Source organism: Lithobates pipiens, unplaced genomic scaffold (genome assembly GCF_037356315.1).
Source record: "Lithobates pipiens isolate NorthernLeopardFrog02 unplaced genomic scaffold, aLitPip1_a1.2 Scaffold_27, whole genome shotgun sequence".
Lineage (NCBI taxonomy): Eukaryota > Metazoa > Chordata > Amphibia > Anura > Ranidae > Lithobates > Lithobates pipiens.
In genome coordinates this window covers 38136717-38161917 of record NW_027507788.1, presented here as the reverse complement: position 1 = coordinate 38161917, position 25201 = coordinate 38136717, and the positions used below count along the sequence as shown (strand labels likewise).

General features: G+C 40.4%; 2 protein-coding genes and 1 long non-coding RNA gene across 5 annotated transcripts in view; 1 reads left to right on the top strand and 2 right to left on the bottom strand.

Moving 5' to 3' along the window:
- The window catches only part of C2CD2L (C2CD2 like), a 62452-nt gene extending 42834 nt beyond the window's left edge, over positions 1–19618 (top strand). For 2 of the 3 annotated variants that reach the window (XM_077456815.1, XM_077456817.1), the window contains 8 exons: positions 1177–1297; positions 1460–1524; positions 1673–1800; positions 3813–3969; positions 9237–9335; positions 10518–10672; positions 14753–15017; positions 19109–19618. In XM_077456815.1, coding sequence (XP_077312941.1) covers positions 1177–1297; positions 1460–1524; positions 1673–1800; positions 3813–3969; positions 9237–9335; positions 10518–10672; positions 14753–15017; positions 19109–19317 — 1199 coding nt within the window. In that variant the 3' untranslated portion in view covers positions 19318–19618. The remainder of the gene's footprint in view (positions 1–1176; positions 1298–1459; positions 1525–1672; positions 1801–3812; positions 3970–9236; positions 9336–10517; positions 10673–14752; positions 15018–19108) is intronic. The other variant, XM_077456816.1, reaches the window with a different exon arrangement.
- The window catches only part of LOC143933790 (uncharacterized), a 283408-nt gene that overhangs the window by 73121 nt on the left and 185086 nt on the right, over positions 1–25201 (bottom strand). The gene's annotated exons all lie outside the window — the stretch shown is intronic.
- Positions 11314–25201, bottom strand: part of HINFP (histone H4 transcription factor) — a 79053-nt gene continuing 65165 nt past the window's right edge. Inside the window, exons 10-12 of the transcript XR_013263149.1 lie at positions 21034–21145; positions 14741–15001; positions 11314–11805 (exon numbers count right to left, since the gene is read on the bottom strand). The gene's annotated coding sequence lies outside the window, so the exon portion shown is untranslated. The remainder of the gene's footprint in view (positions 11806–14740; positions 15002–21033; positions 21146–25201) is intronic.

The following is a 25201-nucleotide window of genomic DNA, read 5'->3' as shown; positions in this document are numbered from 1 at the left end:
AAAGAGCTCCCAGCATGTTTTGGGGGTCCATAAATACCCCCTTCATCAGGGCTCGATATAGAAAGTATAGGGCAGTGATGGCGAACCTTGGCACCCCAGATGTTTTGGAACTACATTTCCCATGATGCTCATGCACTCTGCAGTGTAGTGGAGCATTATGGGAAATGTAGTTCCAAAACATCTGGGGTGCCAAGGTTCACCATCACTGGTATAAGGTCTATAAGTTAACTGAACCTTTTAATGGCATTTCTTCCAGTATTCTTTCTGCACAGAACTTGTCAGTAGCTGGTCTGGCTCATGACTGACTGATCTTATCAGAATGCTCTATGTGGTCACTGTAAATCTTTTACTAATAATCCTACCACTGTTGACCTAGCACGCAAACAGGGTGACAACCTTCAAAGGTATCACAAGCAGCTAACAACTCAGATTAGTGCCTCTAGTGATAGGGCAGTGTGATTAAACTTGCATGGCAGATGGCCTACACCAGTGATGGCGAACCTTGGCACCCCAGATGTTTTGGAACTACATTTTCCATGATGCTCATGCAATCTGCAGTGTACTAGAGCATCATGGGAAATGTAGTACCATAACATCTGGGGTGCCAAGGTTCTCCATCACTGCCCTGCACATTACCACACCTCCAAGTACACTGGAAGGGGCTTCAAGAAAGGAGGACAGCCTCATTTGAAGATCTGTTAATCTATAGATTAACTTGGCTTTATGTAATAAACAGGATATCCGAATAACCTCAGTGTATGGAAAATGTTTAATGTCACATTTCAAGTCTGACCCAGATAATGACAATATACATATAGCAGGAACACCTCACTTTAAGAAGATGACAGAAGTGAAGGCTCTCCAATTTGCTGACCTGTTTATACAGAACTTTCCTCATGGAAGTTGCCTATCTACGGAGTGGTGGCTAGGATGAATACTGCAATGAAACGTTGCTGTATAGTATATTGAATAATAGCATTTCACTCCGATTGCCATCGGTCTGTTGGTTTTATTTTGTTTTAACTTCTGGATAATGAGCAAATGGACAGCAGAGCACTGTCAAAATGTGTTTTTCTACTTACATTTTTTTATGTGAATTATCTTACAGTATTGGAGGTTGCTCTTGTATTAATGCTTCTTTGTTTTCTGTAACGTGTCATTTTGATCTTCTTTTAGATGTTCAATTGATGTGCGAAGCCGAGTTGGACAATCCCTTCCAAAGAAAACAAACCCGAGCTATCAGATTGCAGAACAAAGGGGAGGTCTGCAGTGTCTCGTGGAGTGAGGAACTGACATTGTGAGCAGGTGTAATGGGAACTAAAATGTGTCCGTGCTCAATAGAAAAGAGCTTTTATAGGGTTGGATGCCTGAATGTTTTTGATTTGCATTAGGTGCCCTACGAGATGATATTCTTTTGACTTTGAAGATCTGAGGATAACTGTTTGTTTTTCTTGTACAGTGACCTTACCCTTCAGAGTAAGGGACTTTCTTTGAAGGTATGGCAGCTGTCCAAGAGTACAGACAGTAAGTATTGATTTGAATTTTACTGATGGGTTAAATCATTAATTGTTCTTGATAAAATAATCGATAATAATTGATGCTTTTGATCAAATATGCACATGCTTCCATTCAATCATCTGTGCTACTTTTTTTTTTTTTTTTTTCTGGACAGATGTCCTTTTGGGGTACACCTTAGTGGCTCTGTGTTCACCGGGTAGAGAAATGAGTCGAAGGCATGTATACCCTCTGACTCCAAGTCCAGTGTTGCCTAAAACCGCAGTGCAAGCCATCTCTGTGGAGGTGAGAAATGCAATAGACAATCTGGAATGTACATTTATATTTCTCTTTACACTTGGGGACTGGATGCAGAAGAGCATACACTGCCTTTGCACATCTGGGCTGAGTTCTGCCTAGCTTTAAAATGTTGGAAATAGGCGGTGTCAGTTTGTATGCTCTCTCATGGGCCAAGTTGCATTATGGTAGCACTGCAGACTGATTTGGAATAGGGCTTGGTTCTACTTAAATGTATATAAATACATAGTTGCATAGTAGGTGAGGTTGAAAAAAAGACACAAGTTCATCAAGTCCAACCTATGTGTGTGATTTATATGTCAGTATGACATTGTAAATCTGTGTACGTTGTGGTCGTTCAGGTGCTCATCTAATAGTTTTTTTAAACTATTGATGCTCCCCGCTGAAACCACTGCCTGTGGAAGGGAATTTCGCATCCTTTCCATTCTTACAGTAAAGAACCCTCTACGCAGTTTAAGGTTTAAACCTAACTTCTTCTAATTTTAATGAGTTGCCAAGTGTCTTATTAAACTCTCTTCCATGGAAAAAGTTTTATCCCTATTATGGGGTCACCAGTATGGTATTTTTAAATTGAAATCATATCTCTTCTCAAGCGTCTCTTCTCCAGAGAGAATAAGTCCAGTGCTTTCAATCTCTCTTCATAACGAATATCCTCCAGTCCCTTTATTAGCTTTGTTGCCCTTATTTGTACTCGCTCCATTTCCAGTACATCCTTCCTGAGGACTGGTGCCCAGAACTGGACAGCATACGCCAGGTGCGGCCGGACCAGAGTCTTATAGAGTGGAAGAATTATCACTTTATTCCTGGAGTTAAACCCCATTTAAAGCAATCCAATATTCTGTTTGCTTTGTTAGGCTCAGCAATGGCATGCAATGCCAAGCTGCTGCTATCATCTACTAGGAACCTCAGGTCCTTTTCCATCCTAGATTCCCCCAGAGGTTCTCTCCCCAGTGATTGCATTTATATTTTTGCCAATTGAATGCATTATTTTACATTTTTCCACATTAAACCTCAAACTCCGGAATGGAAACCACACTGGACTCTGCACAGAAACCAGCCCTGCATATATGTGAACCCAGACTAACTTGTACACATTTACATCTGTAAAGTCACTATGTTGAGACTCTTGAGAGATCATCATCATCAGTCTGCTGGAAGGAGCTGTCCAGTTTTATTTACAATCTATACTTCAGTAGCGAGATTTCTCTTCACATCCTGTCAGATAGTCGCAATGGAAAGCAAGAGAAAATCTCTTCAAACTGAGGGAAATCCTCTTAGGCCCACAACAAGCATGGAAGGAACCATGGAAGGATCGTACAGTATTCCTGTTACACTTTCAGCACCCATGACTATGGTGTTACTATGACCAATGGACATAATAACTGTCCACAGAGGGGACGCAGACAGCAATAAAAACTTGACAAGGTTGCTAACTCTTCTCCACTGTATCCAAAACTTTAAAAAAAAGTTTGCTTTAGCTGCACTTTTAAGTAATGGTAGGACTTCTGTCTTTATAACATGACAGATGTCTTTGGTATTTTGGCAACAGTCTGTCATATTGAAACATCTGTTAAGAGTTTATTGTAATTGATCCAATATAATGTTGGGAGCTTAAGTGGTCTCCTCAACCTGAACCATTAAAAAAAAAAAAAAGTTAATGTGAACATTAAAAATTGAGAAAACTCAACATGTTAGTTATTACTACTTCACTTTAAATTCAGTTACAAACCCATATCAACCTCCTCACCCCTGAAATATCTGTATTTACACAAATTTACGCACAGCCAACCATTATTTGAGCATCATTATTGTCCATCAATGAAGACTAGTATATTGGGAATTGTAATTGTTTTTGTAAGCAAACTAAAAATATTGTTTGGGCCTTTTTTATGATTTATACGTCTTTGAATTGTATCTGTTGGATTTATATACAATTATTCTTTATTATATTTCATCTAGCTTCCAGTTTTGATCTCCAGTTACATTTTCATATACCATAGGTTAACCTTACATATGCTGCTCTGGGAACACCAACTGAAAGACTCAGTATCACACCTACTAAGAAAGTGGAGATGGATCGCACTGTAATGCCAGATGGTACCCTGATAACTACTGTAACCACTATTCAGTCCCGACCCAAGTTTGATGGGAAGATGGGTAAGATTTTTTTTTTTTTTTATGCGCTATTGCTATGAATGACTCTTTTATTTTATTTATTTTTTCTTCTAGAACTGTGTGTTTTTTTTTTCTAGTTTACTGCTTTTGAGATTCGAGAAACTGAATTTATTCTCTCTTGAGAAGAGGAGATTAAGGGGGGATATGATCAACATGTACAAATACATAAGTGGGTCATATATTGAACTTGGCGTTGAGTTATTCACTTTAAGGTCATCACAGAGGACAAGGGAGCACTCTTTATGAAATAAGATTTCATCTCCAAATACGGAAAGGTTTCTTCACAGTAATGCAGGCCATACACGGTCAAATTTCGAACAAATTTTCTTTTCAAAATCAGAAAGTTTTTTTTTTTTTTTGTGCTCCGATCATGCCACCATTGATTTTCGAAATTGGGCCGACCAAGCCTTCAATTTCACTTCATGTTGCTAAAGAAAAGAATTTTCGTAACCGGGAATCATTTCTCTCCGTAAAAATTTCCTTCTCTTATTAGATTTCTCGCACGATTCTCCCATCATTGATTAGAATATCGTTTGTTTTTCCAAAAATTTCCAACATGTCCGATTCCTCAAATTTGATTTCCACACGAAAATCGGCTATTGTTGCAGCCCACTAATGGTGTGAAATTCATACGAAAATTCTTAGATACGATTTTCGAAAGAAAATTATTTCGAAATTCAAACTGTGTGTGGCCGGCTTAAGAGCTGTGGAAATATGGTATAGACTCCCAGGTGGTTCTGGCCAGCTCAGTAGATTGCTTTAAAAAAAGACCTGGATTCTTAAATGTACATAATAAAACTGGGTATCAACATTTATAGGTAAACTTGATCCAGGGAAAATCCAATAGCCTGTCAGGGGATCAGGAAGGAATTTTTTTCTCCTGCTGTAGCAAATGGGAGCAAGCTTTGCTGGGGTCAACTGTGGTTGAAGGATTGTGTATATGGGATTTTTTTTTTTTTTTTTTTGGTTGAACTAGATGGGCTTGTGTCTTTTTTTTTTCAACCTGACTAACTACAGTGCCTTGCAAAAGTATTCACCCTCTTGGGTTTTTATCTATTTTGTTACATTACAGCCTTTAGTTCGATGTTTTTTTAATCTGAATTATATTCTAAGTCTAAGTTGCTGAAGTAAAATTAGAAAAATATATGCATAAAAATGATTTTTCAGAAATAAAGAAACTGTTTGTTGGCATGTGCGTATGTATTCACCCCCTTTGTTATGAAGCCCATAAAAAGCTCTGGTACAACCAATTACCTTCAGAAGTCACACAATTGGTGAAATGATGTCCACCTGTGTGCAATCGAAGTGTCACATGATCTGTCATTACATATACACACCTTTTTGAAAGGCCCCAGAGGCTGCAACACCTAAGCAAGAGGCCTGGGCAAAAATCTTAGTGGGAATATGTGGCAGGCTCATAGAGCCTTATCCAAAGTGACTTGGAGCAGTGATAGTCACAAAAGGTGGCTCTACAAAGTATTGACTTTAGGGGGGTGAATAGTTATGCACATTGACTTTTTCTGTTATTTTATCCTATTTGTTGTTGGCTTCACAATAAAAAAAAAATCTTCAGTTGTGGGCATGTTCTGTAAATAACATTTATGCAAATCCTCAAACAATCCATGTTAATTCCAGGTTGTGAGGCATTAAAACACGAAAAATAAAACAATAAGGTGACCGGGGTAATTGGCGCTACCTATTTGCCAACATTAATTCACATTACAAATAAAAACAAATAAAATGAAGATAACTCCTTCTTCCGGGATTCCTTAAATCCTTTAGAGTCCTACTTATTTCTATTAAAATCAAGAAAAACGGCAACAAAAACAATTCCTGCTAGAATCTATTACAATCACAAAGATGATCTAATTTGTATCGGCCACAGCCCTACAGAGTAAGGTCAGTATATGTAATATAAAATCCCAAATAACTCATGTGTCCATCCTATAAAATAAAATAAAAAAGGGGTATATGCCAAAAAGTGATGCTATATGCGATTTTTCAAGTTACAAGCTACTCAAATATCCCAAAAAAAACAAAAAAAAACAAAAAAAAACAAACAAAAAAAACAAAACAAAAACAATCTCCCTAATGGAAATTAATTCCTGAGATTAACAGATAAATCCAGTAAACAAAGGAGAAAGGATAGAACTAAAAACCAAAAAACAACAAGCAAAAGACAGAAAATTGTATATGTGTATCTGTTGCTAAGTGCAATATTGCCTAAAATCGCATGGATGCCAAAATATAATTAAATAAGCAAATTCCCAGTAAGAGGCATATGTATATATGTGCTTGTGAGATTCTAGTTCAAATCCTAAATGTACAAGCTGTAAAAGTGCAAATGCTATTACAAACATATATATGAAAAAAAAAAAATATATATATATATATATAAGTGCATCAGAAAGTGCAAGTGAAAAAAATCAGAAAATCAATCAGCCAACAAATTAAATAGCACAATCCATAGTGAAAAAATGTATATACTTAAAGATGGTCAAGAAAAAATAATAAAAAAATAATAGTAAATAAAAAATAAATAAAAATGAAAATAAACAATAAAGGTAAACCTAAAAATAAAGATAAAAATACAAAAATAGTGTCCAATTTTCAAAAAAATCTTCAGTGGTGCAATTGCAAAATGTTCAAAAGTGACTTTAGTGCTTCTTGTGCAATCTTCAACGTGACTTCTGTGTTCCCCCACAAGATACCCCACTCACCAGAAGAATGCACCCCTGCAGGGGTAGTTCGCCTTGAGATCAAAGTCTGCCGATGTCCAGCTCCTCAATCGCATCCAGAGGGAGATTTCATATATCCTCATAAGAAAAAAATTGTAGCCTCCATAGTGTAATTTGTATAAAAAATCAATTTATTGCCACAAAAAATATTATAATAAAAAACAATAAAAACCAAAAAATAAAAGATGGAAAAAACAAATCTCATATATTGAGAAAAGATATGGAAACACAGTCCACTAAAAAATCACTCAGCCCCCATGTGTAAATAAATGGTATCGTTCAAGAAAAACTGATTGTAAATCATAGAACCAGGCTGAGAGAAAGATAATAAACCACACGCTAATGGCACTTTATCCCAAAAAAACAAAGGACTATGAGTGCAAAAACCACTTAAAAGCAATGTCCCGGGATATACCCTGTTAATATGGTCACTCCAGTTTTTGTAAGTCCCCCAGGGATAGAGCCCTTCTAGCGTGAATATCAATACGAACGTGGAAGCCGTTTGGTGGATCCGCAGTTTTGGCTTGCACTCCAACTGCGTTCCAACGAACGTCGGCGACCCGGAACTGACGTAATAGGCGTAACTCCGTCGAACGCGTTTCGTCACTGACATCTTCAGAATTTTCAAAAACACGAAAAATGCCAAGGGGGTGAATACTTTTGCAAGGCACTGTATGTAACTGTTTGAGTGGCCTGTGTAGATTTTTTACCGCCGTTCAAATCAGTCTGTTATATTTATTATTATTATTTATTTATTCCCACCATTTTGTGGCTCTGCTTTGAGACATCCCAGTGGTTCAAAAAAGCAGAGCTGTGTCCTGTGGAAAGAAGAGGAAAAATATATTTTTTTTTATTCACCTTAAAATCCTTTTCTCTGTGTTCATTAGCAGAGACCGCACCCTCCCCTTTTGGCTCTGCTGCTGCCTGTGTCTTAATTTTTTTTTGCTATGTAACTGAGTTTATGCCACAGTATGGGGGGTTTCGCCCACCATTAGGGGGTGCCCTTTTCTGTCTTTATATTTTATTTATTTTTACGTTGTACCATGCATTTTACTCCTGCAGGTACAATACCCAGTAAGTGATGATTTAAAACAGAGCTGTGTCCTCGAATAAAAGCAGAGCATAAGATTTGGTTGTATCTCTGCTTTTGTTTGGGTTCATTGTTTGGGATAATTTGACTGGAGAATATTTACTGTTTTTGCAGTTCCGGTATCGAGGGCTTCCACAAACTGGTCATAATTTGCTTGGAGACTGTTGTATTTCACAAGCCTACTGCTTTGGTGTTGGCCATTACCCTCACTGTCACTGCTCACAATTTCAATTTGACTCCTTTTATTATTTTTTAATTACTAAACTATTAATTTTTCCAGTGTGGCTCCACTCCCCTTTTTCATACTGTGTGGGCAGTTGTCACATATTTCTATAATTCTTTGCTATTAAAATTAGCTTTAGATGGCTTGTAATTTGCCCCAAAACGTAAAGCACTTTGGAATATAATATGTTGGTGCTATAAAAATTGAGGTAAAATACGTTTGAGTTACTTGCATGTATGTTTTATTAGTAACTCATTTATAAAAAAAAAATACTTTAATGTCACTTTACATTTCATTTAAACCTTTAAAAAGTCTATATATTGCAACTCACTAGTCCTTGATGTTGAGTGATGTTGTGTTGTTTTTTTGTTTTTTTTTACCTACAAATAACATACCGTATTTATCAGCGTATAACACGCACCCCAAGTTTAGGAGGGAATTTTAAGGAAAAAAACCTTACATTTAAATGCCCATCAATGCAGCCTTATCAGTGTCATTTGCAGTCTTGTCATGCAGCCTTGTAATGCAGCCTTGTGCATCGTTGTCCCCTTGACAGTGTTAATTTCAGATTTTATTTTTAAAAATGGTGCCGCTGAGATTTCCTGTGTATCTTGGCGGCGCCTGGTAGTTCTCGGCCACCTTCGGCCGTTCTCGTCAGCTTTTGACTGCTCTCGGCCTTTCTCGGCTGTTTTTGGCGCCCGAAGGCGACCGAAAGCCGCCGCGAAGGGCCGAAGGCGGCTGAAAGCCGCCCAGAGGCTCAAAAATCGCAGAGGATCGGCGTATAACACGCACTCACGATTTTTTCCCCTGATTTAACGGGAAAAAGTGAGTTTTATACACCGATAAATACGGTACTTCCTTCCCTGGGTGTCTATGCACAGTCCACTGTATCTATGGTTGTGCTATGCTGCCCTTCTGAACTACATGTCTACCTTTCATCTCCATTACATGGGGGATTAGTAGTTTACAGAAGATAGCTTTGAACCAAGATAGCAACAGGAAGTGACGGGGGAAGGATAAGCGTGTGTTTTGTGTACTAAAAACATTAGCCTGAAAAACTAATGCAGCTACCATGTAGAAGTATTGGTAAGCTGTAATACATTTTTTTGGGTTTACATATACATCAATAATTATAAGCCTTCTGTGACAAGTGAAGCAAATGTAGAACCTGATTTTTCCAATATGGTTTGGTTTACAGATACTGTTGTCAGGTCTCCAACAAAAGTAGAAGTGTCTGAGAACAAACCAGTGGTGTTGCCTCACACCTACTCTTCTGGCTCCTTTCCAGGTGGAAGTGGTAACATATTGACTATTTGTGATAAGAATGTTTAACTTCCTAGAACTTGCCTTCTAATGGGATAATTAAAAGTAAACAACATAACTGGTACTGTGTAAATATAATACACCAAACTGGTCAAAGCTGAAGACCAGAACACAATACGTATTATAAGACTCTAAACCTTTGCTTACCTATTCCCTAGAAAAGCAATGTGTAGGGTTGTGGGTTTAATTACTATGTTCTTCACCTATAGTGCATTAAAGAAGTTCTTGTTTTAAAACCATGTTTGCCCTTTGCATGGCAAGTAGAAGCACTAACCTAACTGAGAACAAGGGTGACATGAACATGGATAATATCCAGAGGAATATACCAAATGAAAACACAAACACCACATACCCACCTTAGAACTACCATAAGATTTCATCCACCTCCATTCATGTTCATTGCGTAGATATAGGTAAGTCCTAGGATGTTTATCTGGTGTCTGTGCCCTTTGGGTCTGCCAGCTGTCTGCGAAGTTTAGGTTGCTAGACGGACATAACGACTGTTTTATCTGATTTAAATTTGAATGCATACTTGATAGACCACTTGAAATTTTAAAGCTGAACTTCAGAATTCCAGATAGAAATATTAGAAAAATCGGCCCCTTGTAACATAGTGTATATAGTCTACATTTGAGTAAGTCCGGGGATGACTTGGTGACATAAAAAGCAGAATGTTGGTGACCAGCATGGCAACATAGAAAATTGAAAAACAAATTATCTCCTCTATAATGGGGACTTTAAAACGGGGTGAGTGGCCAATGAATTATAAAGCGTATAGTAAAAAAATATATTTTTAGTAGTAAAATATATGAGCACATACAAAATGACAATAGACAGTACAATTCTAAATTTACATGAAACTGGATTAACACATTGTATATGTTATTTGTTCGTATATCTAATACACGTCACGTTGATTTCACTACACTGTACAACATGGCAGCATGGCAACATATACCACAGCACAGGTCGCTAGATTCACAAGCATACAGCTTATAATTTGTTAGATGTTACTGTAGTACTTTTCCTAAATACCAGAACAGACCAGCTAAGAAACAGAACCATAAATGTTATGTTAAGTAATTCTATATAATTGTAGCTAGGCCATAAATGATATGCTACCCATAAAGAGGCTGAATGTATTATTGACCAACAGACGGCGTCACGCAGTTGCTAGATGGATCTCCAATCTCCATCAAATTGGATCCAGTGGCAGAAACTGCAATCAGACAACTGACTGAGCCAACAAACAAGCCAGCCAAGAGGACTCCCACCAAACGTAGCACTTTAATTATTTCGGGGGTGTCGAAGGTAAATATTAGCTCTTCTCTTCAATCTTTGCATATTTATTTTTACAAATGAAGCTAGACTGGTTAGTATTTAGACATCTGCAGATGAAATTAGACACAGTGGCTAGTAACCTAATTGTTTTAGTGCTTTATACAGTGGTAAGGAAAAGCATGAGAACCCTGGGCCAGATTTCCCATTAGGCACTGTAGGCAAGTGGAGGTGCTGGAGTAGGCTGAGCCCGCCATTAACATTGTACCTACGCCTGTTGCAAGTCCAGACAGGAGAATTGTCAGCCAGAGGAGAACTGGGAAGGGGTGTAGGCTTTCTGTGCTCTCCCCGCTCCTGTCAGTAGAGCGATCCTCAATACAGCGGATTACACAGGATCCTCGTAGATTACATGGTACACGGCTTCATTACTAACCTCCTACCCACATTTCTGGGAGATGAGCAGTCCTTAGAGGAGGTAGGAAAAAAAAACATAGAACACCTGGAGCGCTGTGAGTCTAGGGGCCAGGTAAAGTGCTCTGATGAGGAGTAATCAGATAAGTGGATCAGACCCAGTGCAGCCAGCACAGCATGGAAAGAGATGCGACAGTCAAAGAAAAAATACAATATGCAGTGCTCTGAAAGAATGATCAAATAAATTCCAACATAGTACTGTATGCATAAACGGTGCTATTTATTCAATAAAGTAAAAAAAAAAAATGGTTGAACAGTCAGTTTAAAATAAATGGTAGTGAATGTTACCAGTGACCTTAGAGTGGATAAGGGGGAAACAATCACTTGGAAGGCTTGCTTGGAGATGGTTTGAACTTCAATCACCATCCAAGGAAATGGAGGGGAGAAAATTTAGGGGGGTGTGTGCTAGCTGCTGGCAAAACCTGCCAGCTCCAGGTGGATGCCACAGCTGGATGGTGGTCAGCAGGATGGATAGTAAGGCTGTGATGTAAACGGCCCCATAGGGAACAACCAAGCAGAGCAGGGTCGATATTCTCAGCACGCCTATGCACCTTCTATGATGTCACTGCTGTGCCGGAGATGAAGGGGAAAGATGTCCTGAAGTCAGTTGTGTAAGCGTTCACTGTTGTGTTGCCATGACTTACATGTTTCGCACGCATGCGCTTTGTCAGTCACAGCCAGGACAGCAACAGAAGCTAGATATGGAGAGAGAGAGAGAGAGAGAGAGAGAGAGAGACAATTACAAGCCTATTGTCACCTCCTCACTGCTCAGTCTAAAAGGGGTAGGCTCTAAAAAGCTCCATGTGAGTGGTACAATTCCTAAACATCAGAATAGACATAAGGCCATAAATTGGCAACTATCTATTGTAAGACCAACTGTTGTGGAGCAATAAAAGCTATTGTCATATATATTAAAAGAAAACAAACAAGAACAATCAAAAACAATGGTTCCTATGCAAAAACAATAATATGATAAATGGAAAAAAATAAATGACCATACACAAATTAATGCATGTAATAGTCATATGGACAGTGGTGTAGTGGATAGCACTTTCACCCAGCAGCAAAAAGGGGCCACTGGTTAGAATCCTGACCACGACACCATCCGCCTGGATTTTGCATATTCTCTCTGTGTCTGCGTGGGTCTTCTCCGGGTATTCTGGTTTCCTCCCACACTCTAAAGACATGACGGTAGGTCAATCGGACCCCATCCAAATTGGCCCCAGCATGTATGAATGTGTGGCAGGGACCCCAGGCTGCAAGCTCCCCACGTCGGGCAGGGACTGACGTGAACGAACATGCAAAGGGCTGTGCAAATTGACGGCACCACATAAGCACCCAAAATAAACATGTCTAATATAAAAGACTATCGATATAAAAATATTTTTTTACCCTCTTTTTATTTCCCTTTTTAAATGCGTGTCTTATGGAGTGATTCTAACTGTGAGGGGATGCCTGGGAGAGGAGACCGATTTTGTTATTCCTAAGCAGTAGGAACAGCAGATCGCTCTCCTCACCCCTGACAGAATGGAGATCTGTCTGTTTACATTGACAGATCTTTGTTCACTCCTTCTCAGGAGCAATCGCAGGTAGCCGACCGCCATGCGCAAGGGCTACTACGTCATGTGGTGGGCGCCCTATACTCCTTAAAGCGCCCGCCGACCCCACAATAGGGAAAAAACTTTTCCACGAAAGGGAATTTAAGACGTGCAGCCATTCACTAAAATTAGAAGAAAAGCGGCGTAACCTTAAACTACGTAGAGGGTTCTTTACTGTAAGAGCTGTAAGGATGTGGAATTCTCTTCCAAAGGTGGTGGTTTCAGCAGGGAGCATCGATGATTTAAAAAAACTTTTAGATAAGCACCTGACGACCACAACATACAGGAATATACAATGTAATACTGACATAAAATCACACACATAGGTTGGACTTGGACTGCTGTCTTTTTTTTTTTTTTTAAACTTGCCTACTATGTAGCAATGGGGCAGATTTACTAAAAATCTGGTCCAGCTCTGCATAGAAACCAGTCGGCTTCCAGGTTTTTTTTTTTTTTGTCAAAGCTTAATTAAACAAGCTGAAGTTAAAAGCTGACTGGCTAGAGCTGCACCTGATTTTGCACTCTCCAGTTTTATTAAATCCACCCGAATGTGCCTAAATGGATAACACACACACACACACACACAATTCTAATTTCTTATGTCTTTATTGAACACACCCATAAAACATTCCCAGTGCCAGAGGAAAATAAGTGAACCCATAGCCTAGTAGTTTGCACACCTGGACTCCTATTATTGAAATAAGTTTGAAGGTGTGGTTTAGAGATACTTTGATTGATAAGACACTCAAACATTTTAAGACTGCTGTTTATAAGAAGTATCAGCTGATATGAACCATGCCTCATAAAAAGTAGCTCTCTGAAGATCAATAGTAGTTAACCTGCATAAGGCTGGAAAGGGATACAAAGCAATTTCAAAGTGTTTATGCATCCATCAGTTAGCAGACAAGTTGTCTGTAAATAGACCATTTAGTACTTTGGCAGCTACTCCTAGAAGTGGGCACCCAGCAAAGATGACTGCCCAGGCGCAATGCAGGATCCTTAATAAGGTAAAGATGAACCCATGCCTAACAGCTAAAGGCCTGAAAACCTCACTGAAATTGGCAAACATCTCTGTGCATGGTTCTACCATATGTATGTCTTTGAACAGGCAGGGTGTCATGGCCAAACACCATGGAGGAAGCCCCTGCTCCCCAAAAAAAAAAATTGCTGCACGCTTGAAGTTTGCCAAAGACCAACTTGGCAAAATGCAAAGATACTGGGAAAATGTTTTATGGACTTGAGAAAAAAAAAGTTTAATTTTTTCAGGAAGAATACTCAGCACTATGTATGGTGCAAAAAGGGCACAGCTTACCAACATCAAAACGTCACCCCAATGGTGGAGGGAACATCATGATTTGGGCTTGCTTCACTGCCTCAGGGCCCAGACCACTTGCCATTATTGAGGGGGAAAGTAAATTTCCAAGTTTACCAAATTATTCCACAGGATAATATCAGGATGGCTGTCCACCAGCTTAAGCTTAGTATAAGTTGGGTGATGCAGCAGGACAATGACCCTAAGCATAAAAGTAAATCCACCACAATCTGGCTTCATATAAAGAAAATGTGACTTCTGGAGTGGCCCAGTCTGAGCCCAGATAACCCCATAGAGATGATGTGGAATAACCTCGATAGCCATTCACACCAGACATGCTACAAATGTGTCTGAGCTGAAGCAGTTTTGTAAAGAGAAATGGTTACAATTTTCTCCTGAATGCTTTGCAAGTCATTGCTGTTAAAGGAGGTTTGGCCAGCTATTAACTGCAAGGGTTCACTTACCTTTTCCTCCAGCACTGTGAATGTTTAAAGGGTGTGTTCAATAAAGTCACAAGAAATTAAAATTGTTTGTGTGTTATCAGCTTAAGCACATTGTGTTTGTCTACTGTTGTGACTTGAGCATGAGGTCACATTTTATGGCAAATCACTGCAGAAAATCAGTTAATTCCAAAGGGTTCACATATTTTTTCTTACTACAGTATTTCTAAACCCATTGGAAATTATGGGAAATAGTTTCTGAACTCTATTTCTGATTCACCTTTTACTGCAGGTTCCTGTTGGAGAAGATGAGATGGCTCTTTCACTTGGATATGCAGCGTCTATGAATGCCTCTTTACAGGGTAGTCCTCATACTGTTCAAGATTCATTAATTGAAGCTTCTTCAGAATTTCTATCTGAGATGGCGCTTTCTTTGGGCCGGGATACATGCGACACCACCAAATCGGATATTTCTGGTTGGCCATCATTGGATGATGTTGATTCTGAAACCGGATCCATTCGGGCCTTGGAGACACGGAGCCTTAAAGATCACAAAGGTGACTGATCTGAAGCAACATAATTACAACTCACGAGTCAAAACACCAATCAGGGAATGGATTGTCTGGGCTAGACAATTGGAACAGCTCTACCATTCCCTTAGGATTGTCAGCCTATTGCACTAAATGCTTGAGCAATGATCTTCATGGCACAATTGCCATGGATTGTTATTGTAATGAACAGTGAAAATTTAGTTTTGAAATGACAAGCTTATATGAGTGATAGGGTTTAGATCTACGTTAAATTAGTTCTAAGCTTAAAAGAACTACAACAAAATGGCGCCTGTCCACACACATTCCCTCAGTATATAGTAAGTTCCTCTTAGTAAAAGAAAAATGGCTTCATCTTGGTCTCCTACCCATGGGAAACCCCCCTCCCCTCTATCATGTTTTGACCAATAGGGGTTTAATCATAGAGGCCTCTATGATTATGGCCCTATTGGGTGAAAAATGTTAGAGAGAGTTCTTCCATGGGAAGGAGAGCAAGCTGAAGCCATTTTTTTTCATACTAAGAGGAACTTGCCAAATGCCGAGACAGAGTGTGGACAGGTGCCATTTTGTTGTAGTGTCCTATGTGTTTTTAACAAGTCTGTATTCAATCTGACCAGCACCTACAGATTTGTTTTATTTGTTTTTTTGATCTTCTGAACTAAGGACGTTTTACCTTAAAAGAGAAGTATGAGTTTGGCTTTTTTTCCAGATTCATACTTACCTAGGTGCATGCAGCATCGGTCCCCCAGAATCTCTGCACTGAGAATTGACCGAGCTCTGCTCCTCCATGCTTACTGGAGCATTGAGCTGTGGAGGGGTGGGGAGCGGCCGCCTCAGCAGCTCACTGAGAGGCTGAGACGGCTATCAGTCCAGACAGGTGGCGGATCCAGACTCCCAGAGTTAGGATAATGCAGTGCCTGGACTGATCTGTGTGACATCAGCAGAGAGCAGACTTCAGCCGCTCTCTGCTGAAAATGGGTCACAGGAGTGCAAAACGAATTGCACTCCTGTGACCCTTAGGAGAAACCCAGCCAAGCGTGCTCTCTCTTCCAGGATTTTCAGGCTGCACTGCCATCAGTCAAATCCTGTGAGGAGGGGGCATGGCTGAGCTGCGCATTTGTGTGTCTACAGACTTACACAGCCCGGTTTGAGAGCGCATCCACATGGGTGCCCTCTCAATGCATGGCTTTCTGAGGGGGCGCCTGCAGGGAAGGAGTGGACAGTGCCAGCAGGGGACTTAAAAAAAGAAGGTAGGGGGCCACTTTGTCTAATAAAATTGCACAGAGCTGGCATATATAACATCTTAATTTTAACCACTTGTCTACAGGGCACTTTTACCCCCTTCCTGCCAAAGCCAATTTTCAGCTTTCAGTGCTGTCTAACTTTGAATGACAATTGCGTGGGCATGCAACACTGTACCCAAACTAACATCTTATTTATTTATTTTTTTCACACAAATAGAGCTTTCTTTGGTGGTATTTAATCGCCACTGGGTTTTTTTTTTGCTAAACAAAAAAAAGACAGAACATTTTTAAAAGAAAACAAAAAACTTTCATAATTTTGCAAACAGGTAATTTTTCTTAAGGCTCGTACACACGATCTGACTTTTTGACAACAAACATGCAAATTAGCTGTTTTAAGGCAACATCCCACCATGTGTACGCTCCATCAGACAAACTTTTTCAGTTTTCATCTGACTTTTGTTGGCTGTGCAAACGGACAAACTTTTCGACAACATAAGTCCGATCGTGTGTACACAAAACCATTGGCCTTTACAAACACGCATGCTCAGAATCAATGTAAAAGATCAGACAAAAATACAGAAGTTGACCAAAGGTGGCGGTAAAGAGCAGAAAAAACATGCGATTTGGTGAAAGTTGGCTGAAAAAGTCAGATCGTGTGTATGCTTAGCAAGTTGGAAAGAGCCACTGACGGAGGCACGTGATTAGCCATGTTCAATCACGGTGTAAACAGGAAGAGCCATTTAATCGTCTTTTCCTCACTCGCGTCTGACAGATGCAAGTAGAGGAGAGACCCCCCACTGATGACCACACTGGTCCACAAGGATTGCCGCCAGCACACATAGATGATCAGGTATGCCCCCCTATGGGCCACCAGGGATGCCACACAGTGCCCTAAAAGTTGTCAATCAGTTCCCAGAAATGGTGCCAGTCAGTGCCCACTACAAATGCCTGCCAGATGTCTCCCCAGCAGTGTCACCAAACGGTGGCCATCCCTGCCCATTTGTGCCACCTATCGGTGTAGCCCATAAGTACCCATCTGTGCAGCCCATCAGTGCTGCATACCAGTGCCCATAATCAGTCCCGCCTTATTAGTGCCCATCAATGAAGGAGAAAACGTACTTGGTTACAAAATTTTATAACCGAAACAAAGAAAACCTTTTTTTTGCGTTTTTTTTTTTTTTTTAATTTGTTGCGCAAAAAATAACCCCAGAAGTGCTCAAATACCACCAAAAGAAAGCTCTATTTGTGGGAACAAAATTATAAAAAATGTGTTTGGGTACAGTGTAGCATAATTACACAATTGTCATTCACAGTGTGACAGCGCTCAAAGCTAAAAATTTACCTGGGCAGGAAGGGGCAAAAGTGCCTGGTATTGAAGTGGTTAAAATGGACCCCAACTGAAAAAGTGAAGATTTTTTGGTTAATGGTAATTGTGCCTAAATTATATTTTTATATATATATATTATATATATATATTTTTTACTATCTATTTATTTTTATTTTTTCCGCCCCTGGAATTCCTGAAAAATTGCAGAACACGTCTGGTACGTGAGGGTGCTTAGAGCTTCACATCTTTGTGAGATCATTTTAAAGCACTGCTGCCTCTGGCTGTTATGCTGGCCATACGCGATGCGAAAAATCGGCTGAACCCATTTTCGAAAAAAACAAACATTCGGCTGTGAGCACAAACGATAGTGCCATCATGTAATGACCGATAAATCGTTCGGTGGACATAAGTTAATCCATTTTTTTTACATATACCTAGTGCCGACAGTTCGGACAGGAAACACTTTAACCTTTCAATTTATCGTTCGTTCGGCAAAAATTTCAAAACATGTCCTCCCTTTTTTTTCAGCTCAAAAATGTCCCAACGATTATCGATTTTGTGGCGAAAAACTAACAAACTTTCTAAATGACTGAATTTCAGCAGATTTTTCATATAGTGTATGGCCAGCATTAGACACTACTGAGCTACTACTCATGCCCTTGCTGGAGGCTCTGAAATGAGGAAGCAAAGCCCTGTTTCCCCCTAAATGGTTGTCTCTAAACAGAAGACACAGTGCAGAATAAGTCTTTCCCAAGTATTGGGGAAGAGATCAGCTGTAGGTAGACCTCAAGGCAGTACTGGTGCCTAGTCCTATGGCATCTGCTTTTCTTATTTTTATTTTTTCTATTTGAGTTTCACTTTAAGACCAGGCTACTTATTTTATTAATATTTTTACACTCTTGAAATTTTTTTGGGAACATTTTTATTGGTATCACAAGGAATGTAAACATGATGCAAACATCATCTGGGGTGTAGTATTAACCAGATCTCTCCTCTACCCTGAAAAGCATCTGATCACACCAAGATCTGTTTGAGCAGATGCTTTTTTTGTTCTCCCAAGGGCTTGTTTACATTTTGCAGAAACCGGAAGTGACAAAATACTCATCACTTCCAGTTTCTAATACCATAGAGATGATTAAGGGACATTCTGATCCCCAATGAGCTCTATGGTAAGCCAGGGGAACTGCTGGCCTCAGCCCCAGACTCACAGGTGGGACGGAGGAGCCCGGAGAGGCACCAAAGGGCAGCAGGGCGACCCCTTCGGCTGCCCGTAAAGACAATCCAGCGGCTAATTAGCCAATAGGATGGCTTTTACAAGAAAGAATTGCCAGCTAAAAAAAACAATACTAGGATGGGGCCTGTAGCTGCAGGCATCATCCTGGTCTAACACTTGAAACTGCAGACATAAATATACATATTGCAGTCTGAAAGTAGTTTTAACATTTTCCGCACTTGTATTTTGTTTGCATATACCACTTGAATCACTTATAAATATGCAATCTTTTCTGTGTTTAATTCATCTTTTGCAGTTGGATTTCTCCGCAGTGGCACTAAGCTTCCCTTCAGTCGGCATCGTCAGAATGCAGGTCTGAGCCAGTCACATGATGACTTGTCTGATGCTGCTGCTAACTCTCATAAGAAGATTGGCAATCTTCCACGGCGTCTGTTAAAGCACTTTTCTCTAAAGACCAAGTCTAAGCCCAGTGTTAATGGGAGCGCTCAGGGTGGAGATAAGTGATTGAATAACTGTTGCATTTTAGAACACTTCTACCTCTGTCTCAGTACTGCATGTCCCTGCATAGACGCCATTACATTATTTTTTTCCTCCAGCCCTCATGTATGAACGATTTTAAATGCATATGGCTTAAAACTCCAGTTTTGATGAGAAGAAAAGCAATCCACATCTGGTGAATGGCAAAGATTTTGGGACATTACCAAAAATCTTACCGCTCTCTGTTCATTGAAAAAAACTTTGCCTTACCCTTTATTCTTTTTGGACTAACTGTGAATGGAGAGTTTGCTTCTGTTATTACCACGTGGGAAGCATTTATTTAATTTCAGGCTACGTGAAGACTTCTGGAAAGCAATCGCACCAAACAAAGCAGGACATGAGATTTCTGGGGCTGCTGCCTGCAAACACTGTATAGAAAGCCCTAAAATTGCCATATCGCAAATGTTTTTTATTTTTGACATTTTGGGTGCAATTTGAATTAGAACAGTATAAAGTACAAATTGGCTTGTGCAACATAGTTCAATCTTGTTAGTAAAAAAAAATATGTTCCTCTAAATAAAGTGCAATGAGTATCACAAGGCCCTGGTCAGATGAGTAAATACTACAGACCAAGCAGCAATATACAATGTTCAGTACAAAAAAGGTCCATCATGTTATGCGGTTTTACAGTATACCATTTCAGGCATACAAAGTAATTTATGCAAGTTATCATTTGAAGGAAATAAAGTGTGTTCAGTTAATGAGAAGCAATAGCATGAATAAAAGATGATTTTTACAATGAAAAAAGTGATCAGTACTTATATTCCAACAGGTCTACGTTTTAAAGAAGAACTCCGGGATCGTGATACCATTTTTATATTAGCCCTAGGTAGTTAAGAAAAACTGCTAATGCGATTTGGATTAGAATTGCACACTGTGTACAAAACACAGTTTTAAAAATCAATGACTTAATCTCTATACATAGATTCTTCCCCATTTCCTGGACTCCAGGATGAGGGATCTCTGAAGCAGTGACATCACTTCTTGTTAGTGTTTGTCCCCACATACTAAGACTACAAATCCCATTAAACCCTCGGATTAAGGCTGCATTCTTACCTGAGCGTTGTTTTCAGGCAGAAAGTCGCATGTTTTTTGCACAGGTCAAAAGGTCACCAATGTAAAAAGCAAAAAAAAAATGCCTGTAATCTGCCCAAAAAGAAGATCATGTACTCTTGTGAACAGGGGCCATTTAAATTAATGGGATTTTGCGTCTTGGGTTTTTTTCCCGCTCAGGTGTGAATGCAGCCTTGGGTCACCTTCAGGTGTTGACACTGGTATACCCAATCAAGGAAGTTCACTCCCTATATAACCTCTCCTCCTTCCAGGAGCACATCCGTTTTTTCACCAGTGTCTAAGATGTTGGTCACGAGTGAAGATGTGCTCTGAGGAGCTCCAGGAGGGATCCATGCTGGGTTTAAAAAACCTCCACAACCAGATCCATCCACGTCACTGCAGCCATAGGATGGTAGCCGGGCCTCGCATAGAATGAGGTTTTGCCTGTAACGCTTCTTTGAGGGCTGGAGCCTAGGAACCAGGACTCTTTTTGGTCTTGCTACATTACCTAAAGTTGTCCTGAGAAGTGCTATACAGATCCAAAGGAGTGGAACCCTTATTAAAAGGGTCTTTGAAGGTTTAATTATGCTGCCCGCCGTGTTGGGTGAAGTTTGGATCTGCTACACTTACCTTGTACAATGCCTTTTTCAGCAGCTCTGTGTCCGGCTATAACAGCAGGTGTGGTCCTAGCAGCCAGAGGGGGGTTCTTAATTGAACAGATGGTGTTCCTCTTCTGAGGGATCTAAAGGGGGTATAGCAGTAGTTTATCAACATACAAAAACAGCCATTTGCATTTTTTGTATAAAGTGAAGTCTTTCTTTTAAAACTGGGACCTTAAACACTGCTGACATAAATTCCCCTCCCCTCCTGGAGAGGTGCATTAACAGCTTCCACTGTTTACTGGGGCGGGTATTGCAGAGGGGCGTGGCTCACAGATAGGCGCATACACTAGGGCAGAAGACGCTGAGGACACCTGATCAGGTTCTCATCTGATGCTCAACACAGGACGCTCTCAAGTTCATATGCTAAAGACAGAAATTTGTCACACGAAGGGACACAGGAGTGCTGGGCATGTAAAGGTGTGTAAGCAGGCATTTCCAGTACAGAAAATATTATGGTTACTCAGCATCAAAGGCTGAACCTTATGGTGGTGGTGTTTTTTGCTAAAACGTTTGTTCAGTAAAAACCTTTTTTTTTTTATTTTTTATTTTTTTTTGCCTCTGCTTTTGTGCTTAGCACTATGACTTTCAGAGCTACAACAAAAAGGTACCAAGAATTCCACCCCTAGGTGCCAGTCATGCCTCCACACTATCATCCTCTCCGGCGATATCCAATATGGCAAGCCAGATGAAGATGCATTCTCCTCTGTCCTGCAGGGCTTAGAAGGAAGATTAGTGGCTTTAATCGTATCCTCCATCCAAGAGGATAGGAAGTGTGCTAGATCCCCCTCCCCCACTTCAAACCCCTTTTTCCAAGGGAACAGTGGGCACAGGATGAGGTATTACCCTCAGGTGATCAAGGGGGGAAACTAGCAGAACTTTCCTCTGCGGAGGGAACAGTTGATGAACCTTATGCAACCTCACAATCTGACAGATTGATGGTACAAACTCTAAAGCCGCGTACATACGGTTGAAATTTCGGCCAGCAAAAGACTGATGAGAGATTTTCGTCGGAAAATCCAACCGGGTGTATGCTCCATCGGAATTTTGCTCACCAAATTTCCACCAGCAAAAGATTGAGAGCAGGTTCTCAATTTTTCAGATGGAAAAAGTTTCTATGTGTATGCAAATCTGATGCGCAAAAACTCAGGAATGCTCAGATTCAACTACGAGATGGAAGCTACTGGCTATCAAACTTCCCTTTTCTAGTCCCATCTTATGTGTTGTACGCCACCGTGTTTTTGACCGTCGAAATTTGGTGTGACCATGTGTATGAAAGACTGCTTGAGTGAAATCCCGTCGGGAAAACCATCAGAGCTTTTTCCGACCACAATTCCAATTGTGTGTACGCGGCATTACAGAGATGGTTCATTCCACTTTTTATGCTACTCCTAACAGAGTCAGCTGAAAGTTCGGTCCCTTCCTTGGGTTTTTAATAAAAATAAAAAACTTTTACAGCCTCTTTCATGCATTTCTAGAAGGGCTGATTTATGCTGAATGGGATCATCTGGATAAGCATTTTTTCCCTCCAAAGAGTTTCTCAGTTCTCTATCATGGAGGAAAAATTAACAAAGGATGGAAAGTACCAGCAGTAGACGCTGCAATTTCCAGCATCAATAAAGATGCAAATGCTTAAGCATTCAACAGATAAGTTGGAATAATTAGTAAAAATCCTACCAAAGGTGCTATGTTTTGCCATAGATGCCATAAAAGACTCTACCCACCAAGCGTCCCGCTTTGCGCTTGTGCTAAAACACGTGTAGGACTCTGGTTAAAAAGTTGGTCAGCCGAAGCATCTTGCAAAAAAGGCTTCTGACGAGTTTCCCTTTTTCATTGGGGAAGAGTTGATCAAATACATCCAAATTAATTCTAGCAGGAAAAGTACTCTTTTGTCCAAAAGAAGGTATAAATGTCCTTTCACTTAAACCGCACCAGGGGTAGCTGCCTCTAGGCAGTGGTGACGGCCTCCACTGTCAGACTCTAAGAAGAGAAAACATTCAGCCAATGTATACATGATTGAAAATGCGTTTTCCTCCATACTGCAGGGCCTAGATGACAGATGATCCATCTGTCATCTAGTCAGCTGATAATTCCATTTTTTTCTTAGGTTCCTTTAAAACCTTCACTGCCTTTTTCATGCGTTTCCTGTACATATACAGATCCATTCTAGAGCTAAAAGAATCTAAATCAGTTCCTGAAGATCCACTCCTTTCTATGGAATCAAAGGAGGAAAACTTCTGGCGCCTATCGGCATCAGGGATGCATATCTGCATGTCCATATATTTCCCACTCGCCAAAGGTTTCTGCGGTTCGAAGTAGAACAGCAGCATTTCATTTTATAGCCTTGCCCTTCGGGCCAGCTACACTGTTCACAAAAGGTGCTAGCCCCCACCTCTAGCCAGGTCAAGGGCTCAGGGCTTAAATAGTCTTGGCATACCTAGAGGATCTATTGCTAATAGGCCAATCAGTGTTCAGAGTAAGGTGTAAGCATTACAACCAGTTACCTGGAAAAGACTGGGTTGCATTCTCAACCTAGTGAAGTCTCCATTAAAACCGCTAAAAAAGCTGGAGTATTTGGGTCTGATCATAGATACAGCCCAGAAAAGGAGTGTTCTTGCCCAGGCAAAAAACAACTTCATAAGAGTCGGTGCGGATGGTCAGGTCTAAAGGAGATGCCTCTATTCGCCTTTTCAAGAGGTTGTTAGAAAGGATGGTGGCTTCATTCAAAGCAGTTCCCCATGCCCCATGTTCCATTTGAGACTTTTGCAAAATAGTATTCTATGTGCTAACAAGACGATCCAAGCTTTGGATTTGCCAATGTGGCTGCCCCCAAGGGTGTCCCAAAACCTCAACTGGTGGTTACTAACCAGAATCTGCTGAAAGGAAAATCCTTCAGACCTGTTATCTGGAAAGTGGCAACAACAGATACCAGCCTTTCAGGCTGGGGAGCAGTACTAAGGAAGACAACAGTCCAAAGACAGTGGTCAAGAACCAGAAGAGCCATGCCCATCAACATCCTAGAGATTCAGGCAGTGCGTCTGGCTCTAAAGATCTGGACTTCCAGATTAAGGGATTGTCCTGTCAGGATCCAATCCATCAATGCCACGGCTGTAGTCTATATCAATCGCCAAGGGGGCACCAAGAGTCGCTCGGGGTGAACCATATTCTAACTTGGGCAGAAATATTCCATGGGCAGTCTTCATTCTGGTAATAGAGACTTGGCAGGCAAACTACTTAAGTCACCAGCAGTTATTCCCAGGGGAATGGTTTCTTCACCCCGACATATTCTGCCGCTGTTTGTCAAAGATGGGGGACTCCAGACATAGATCTTCTAGCGTACAGTTCAACATAAAGTTAATCAACTTTGTGTCCACAACAAAGAATCCATTCGCATGCAGAACAGATGCATTGGCGATACCGTAGGATCAGCTTTCACTGATCTATGCATTTCCCCCTATTAAATTGCTGCCTGACTTCTTTGCAGGATCAAGCTGCTCTCACAGGGGCCGATATTCCATCCTACTTTACGAATGCTAAATTTAAAGGCCTGGCTATTGAAAACCACATTCTGAGGAAACGTGGGCTTTCTGGGTCAGTTATCTCTACTTTGATTAATGCAAGGAAACCAACTTCCAGAACTATACATTATAGTGTCTGAAAGGCTTATGTTTGCTGGTGTGAATCCAAGGGTTGATACCCTTGGAGCTATATCATAGGCAGAATTCTTGCCTTGCTACAATTAGGTGTAGAGCTGAAGTTGGACTTGAGTACTATTAAGGTCCAAGTCTCAGCCGTATCGATTTTATTTCAAAAACCGCATTCTTAGTCCAGGGTTTTTATACAAGGGGTGATGTGGATTACTCTGCCAGTTATATCACCTTTAAGCCCTTGGGACTTGAATTTTGTAAGTGTTACAAAAACAGCCATTTGAACCGATGCAGCATATTTCCTTAGTCCTTCTGACAAGGAAGCTGGTATTTTTGGTTGCTATATCCTCAGCAAGGTGGTTTTCGGAATTGGCTACTCTTTCTTGTAAAGAGCCATATTCGATTATTCTTGAGGACAGAGTGGTGTTATGCCCTCGTCCAGGCTTTTGCCAAAAGTGGTTTTAGGTTTTCACCTGAACCAAGATATTGTCC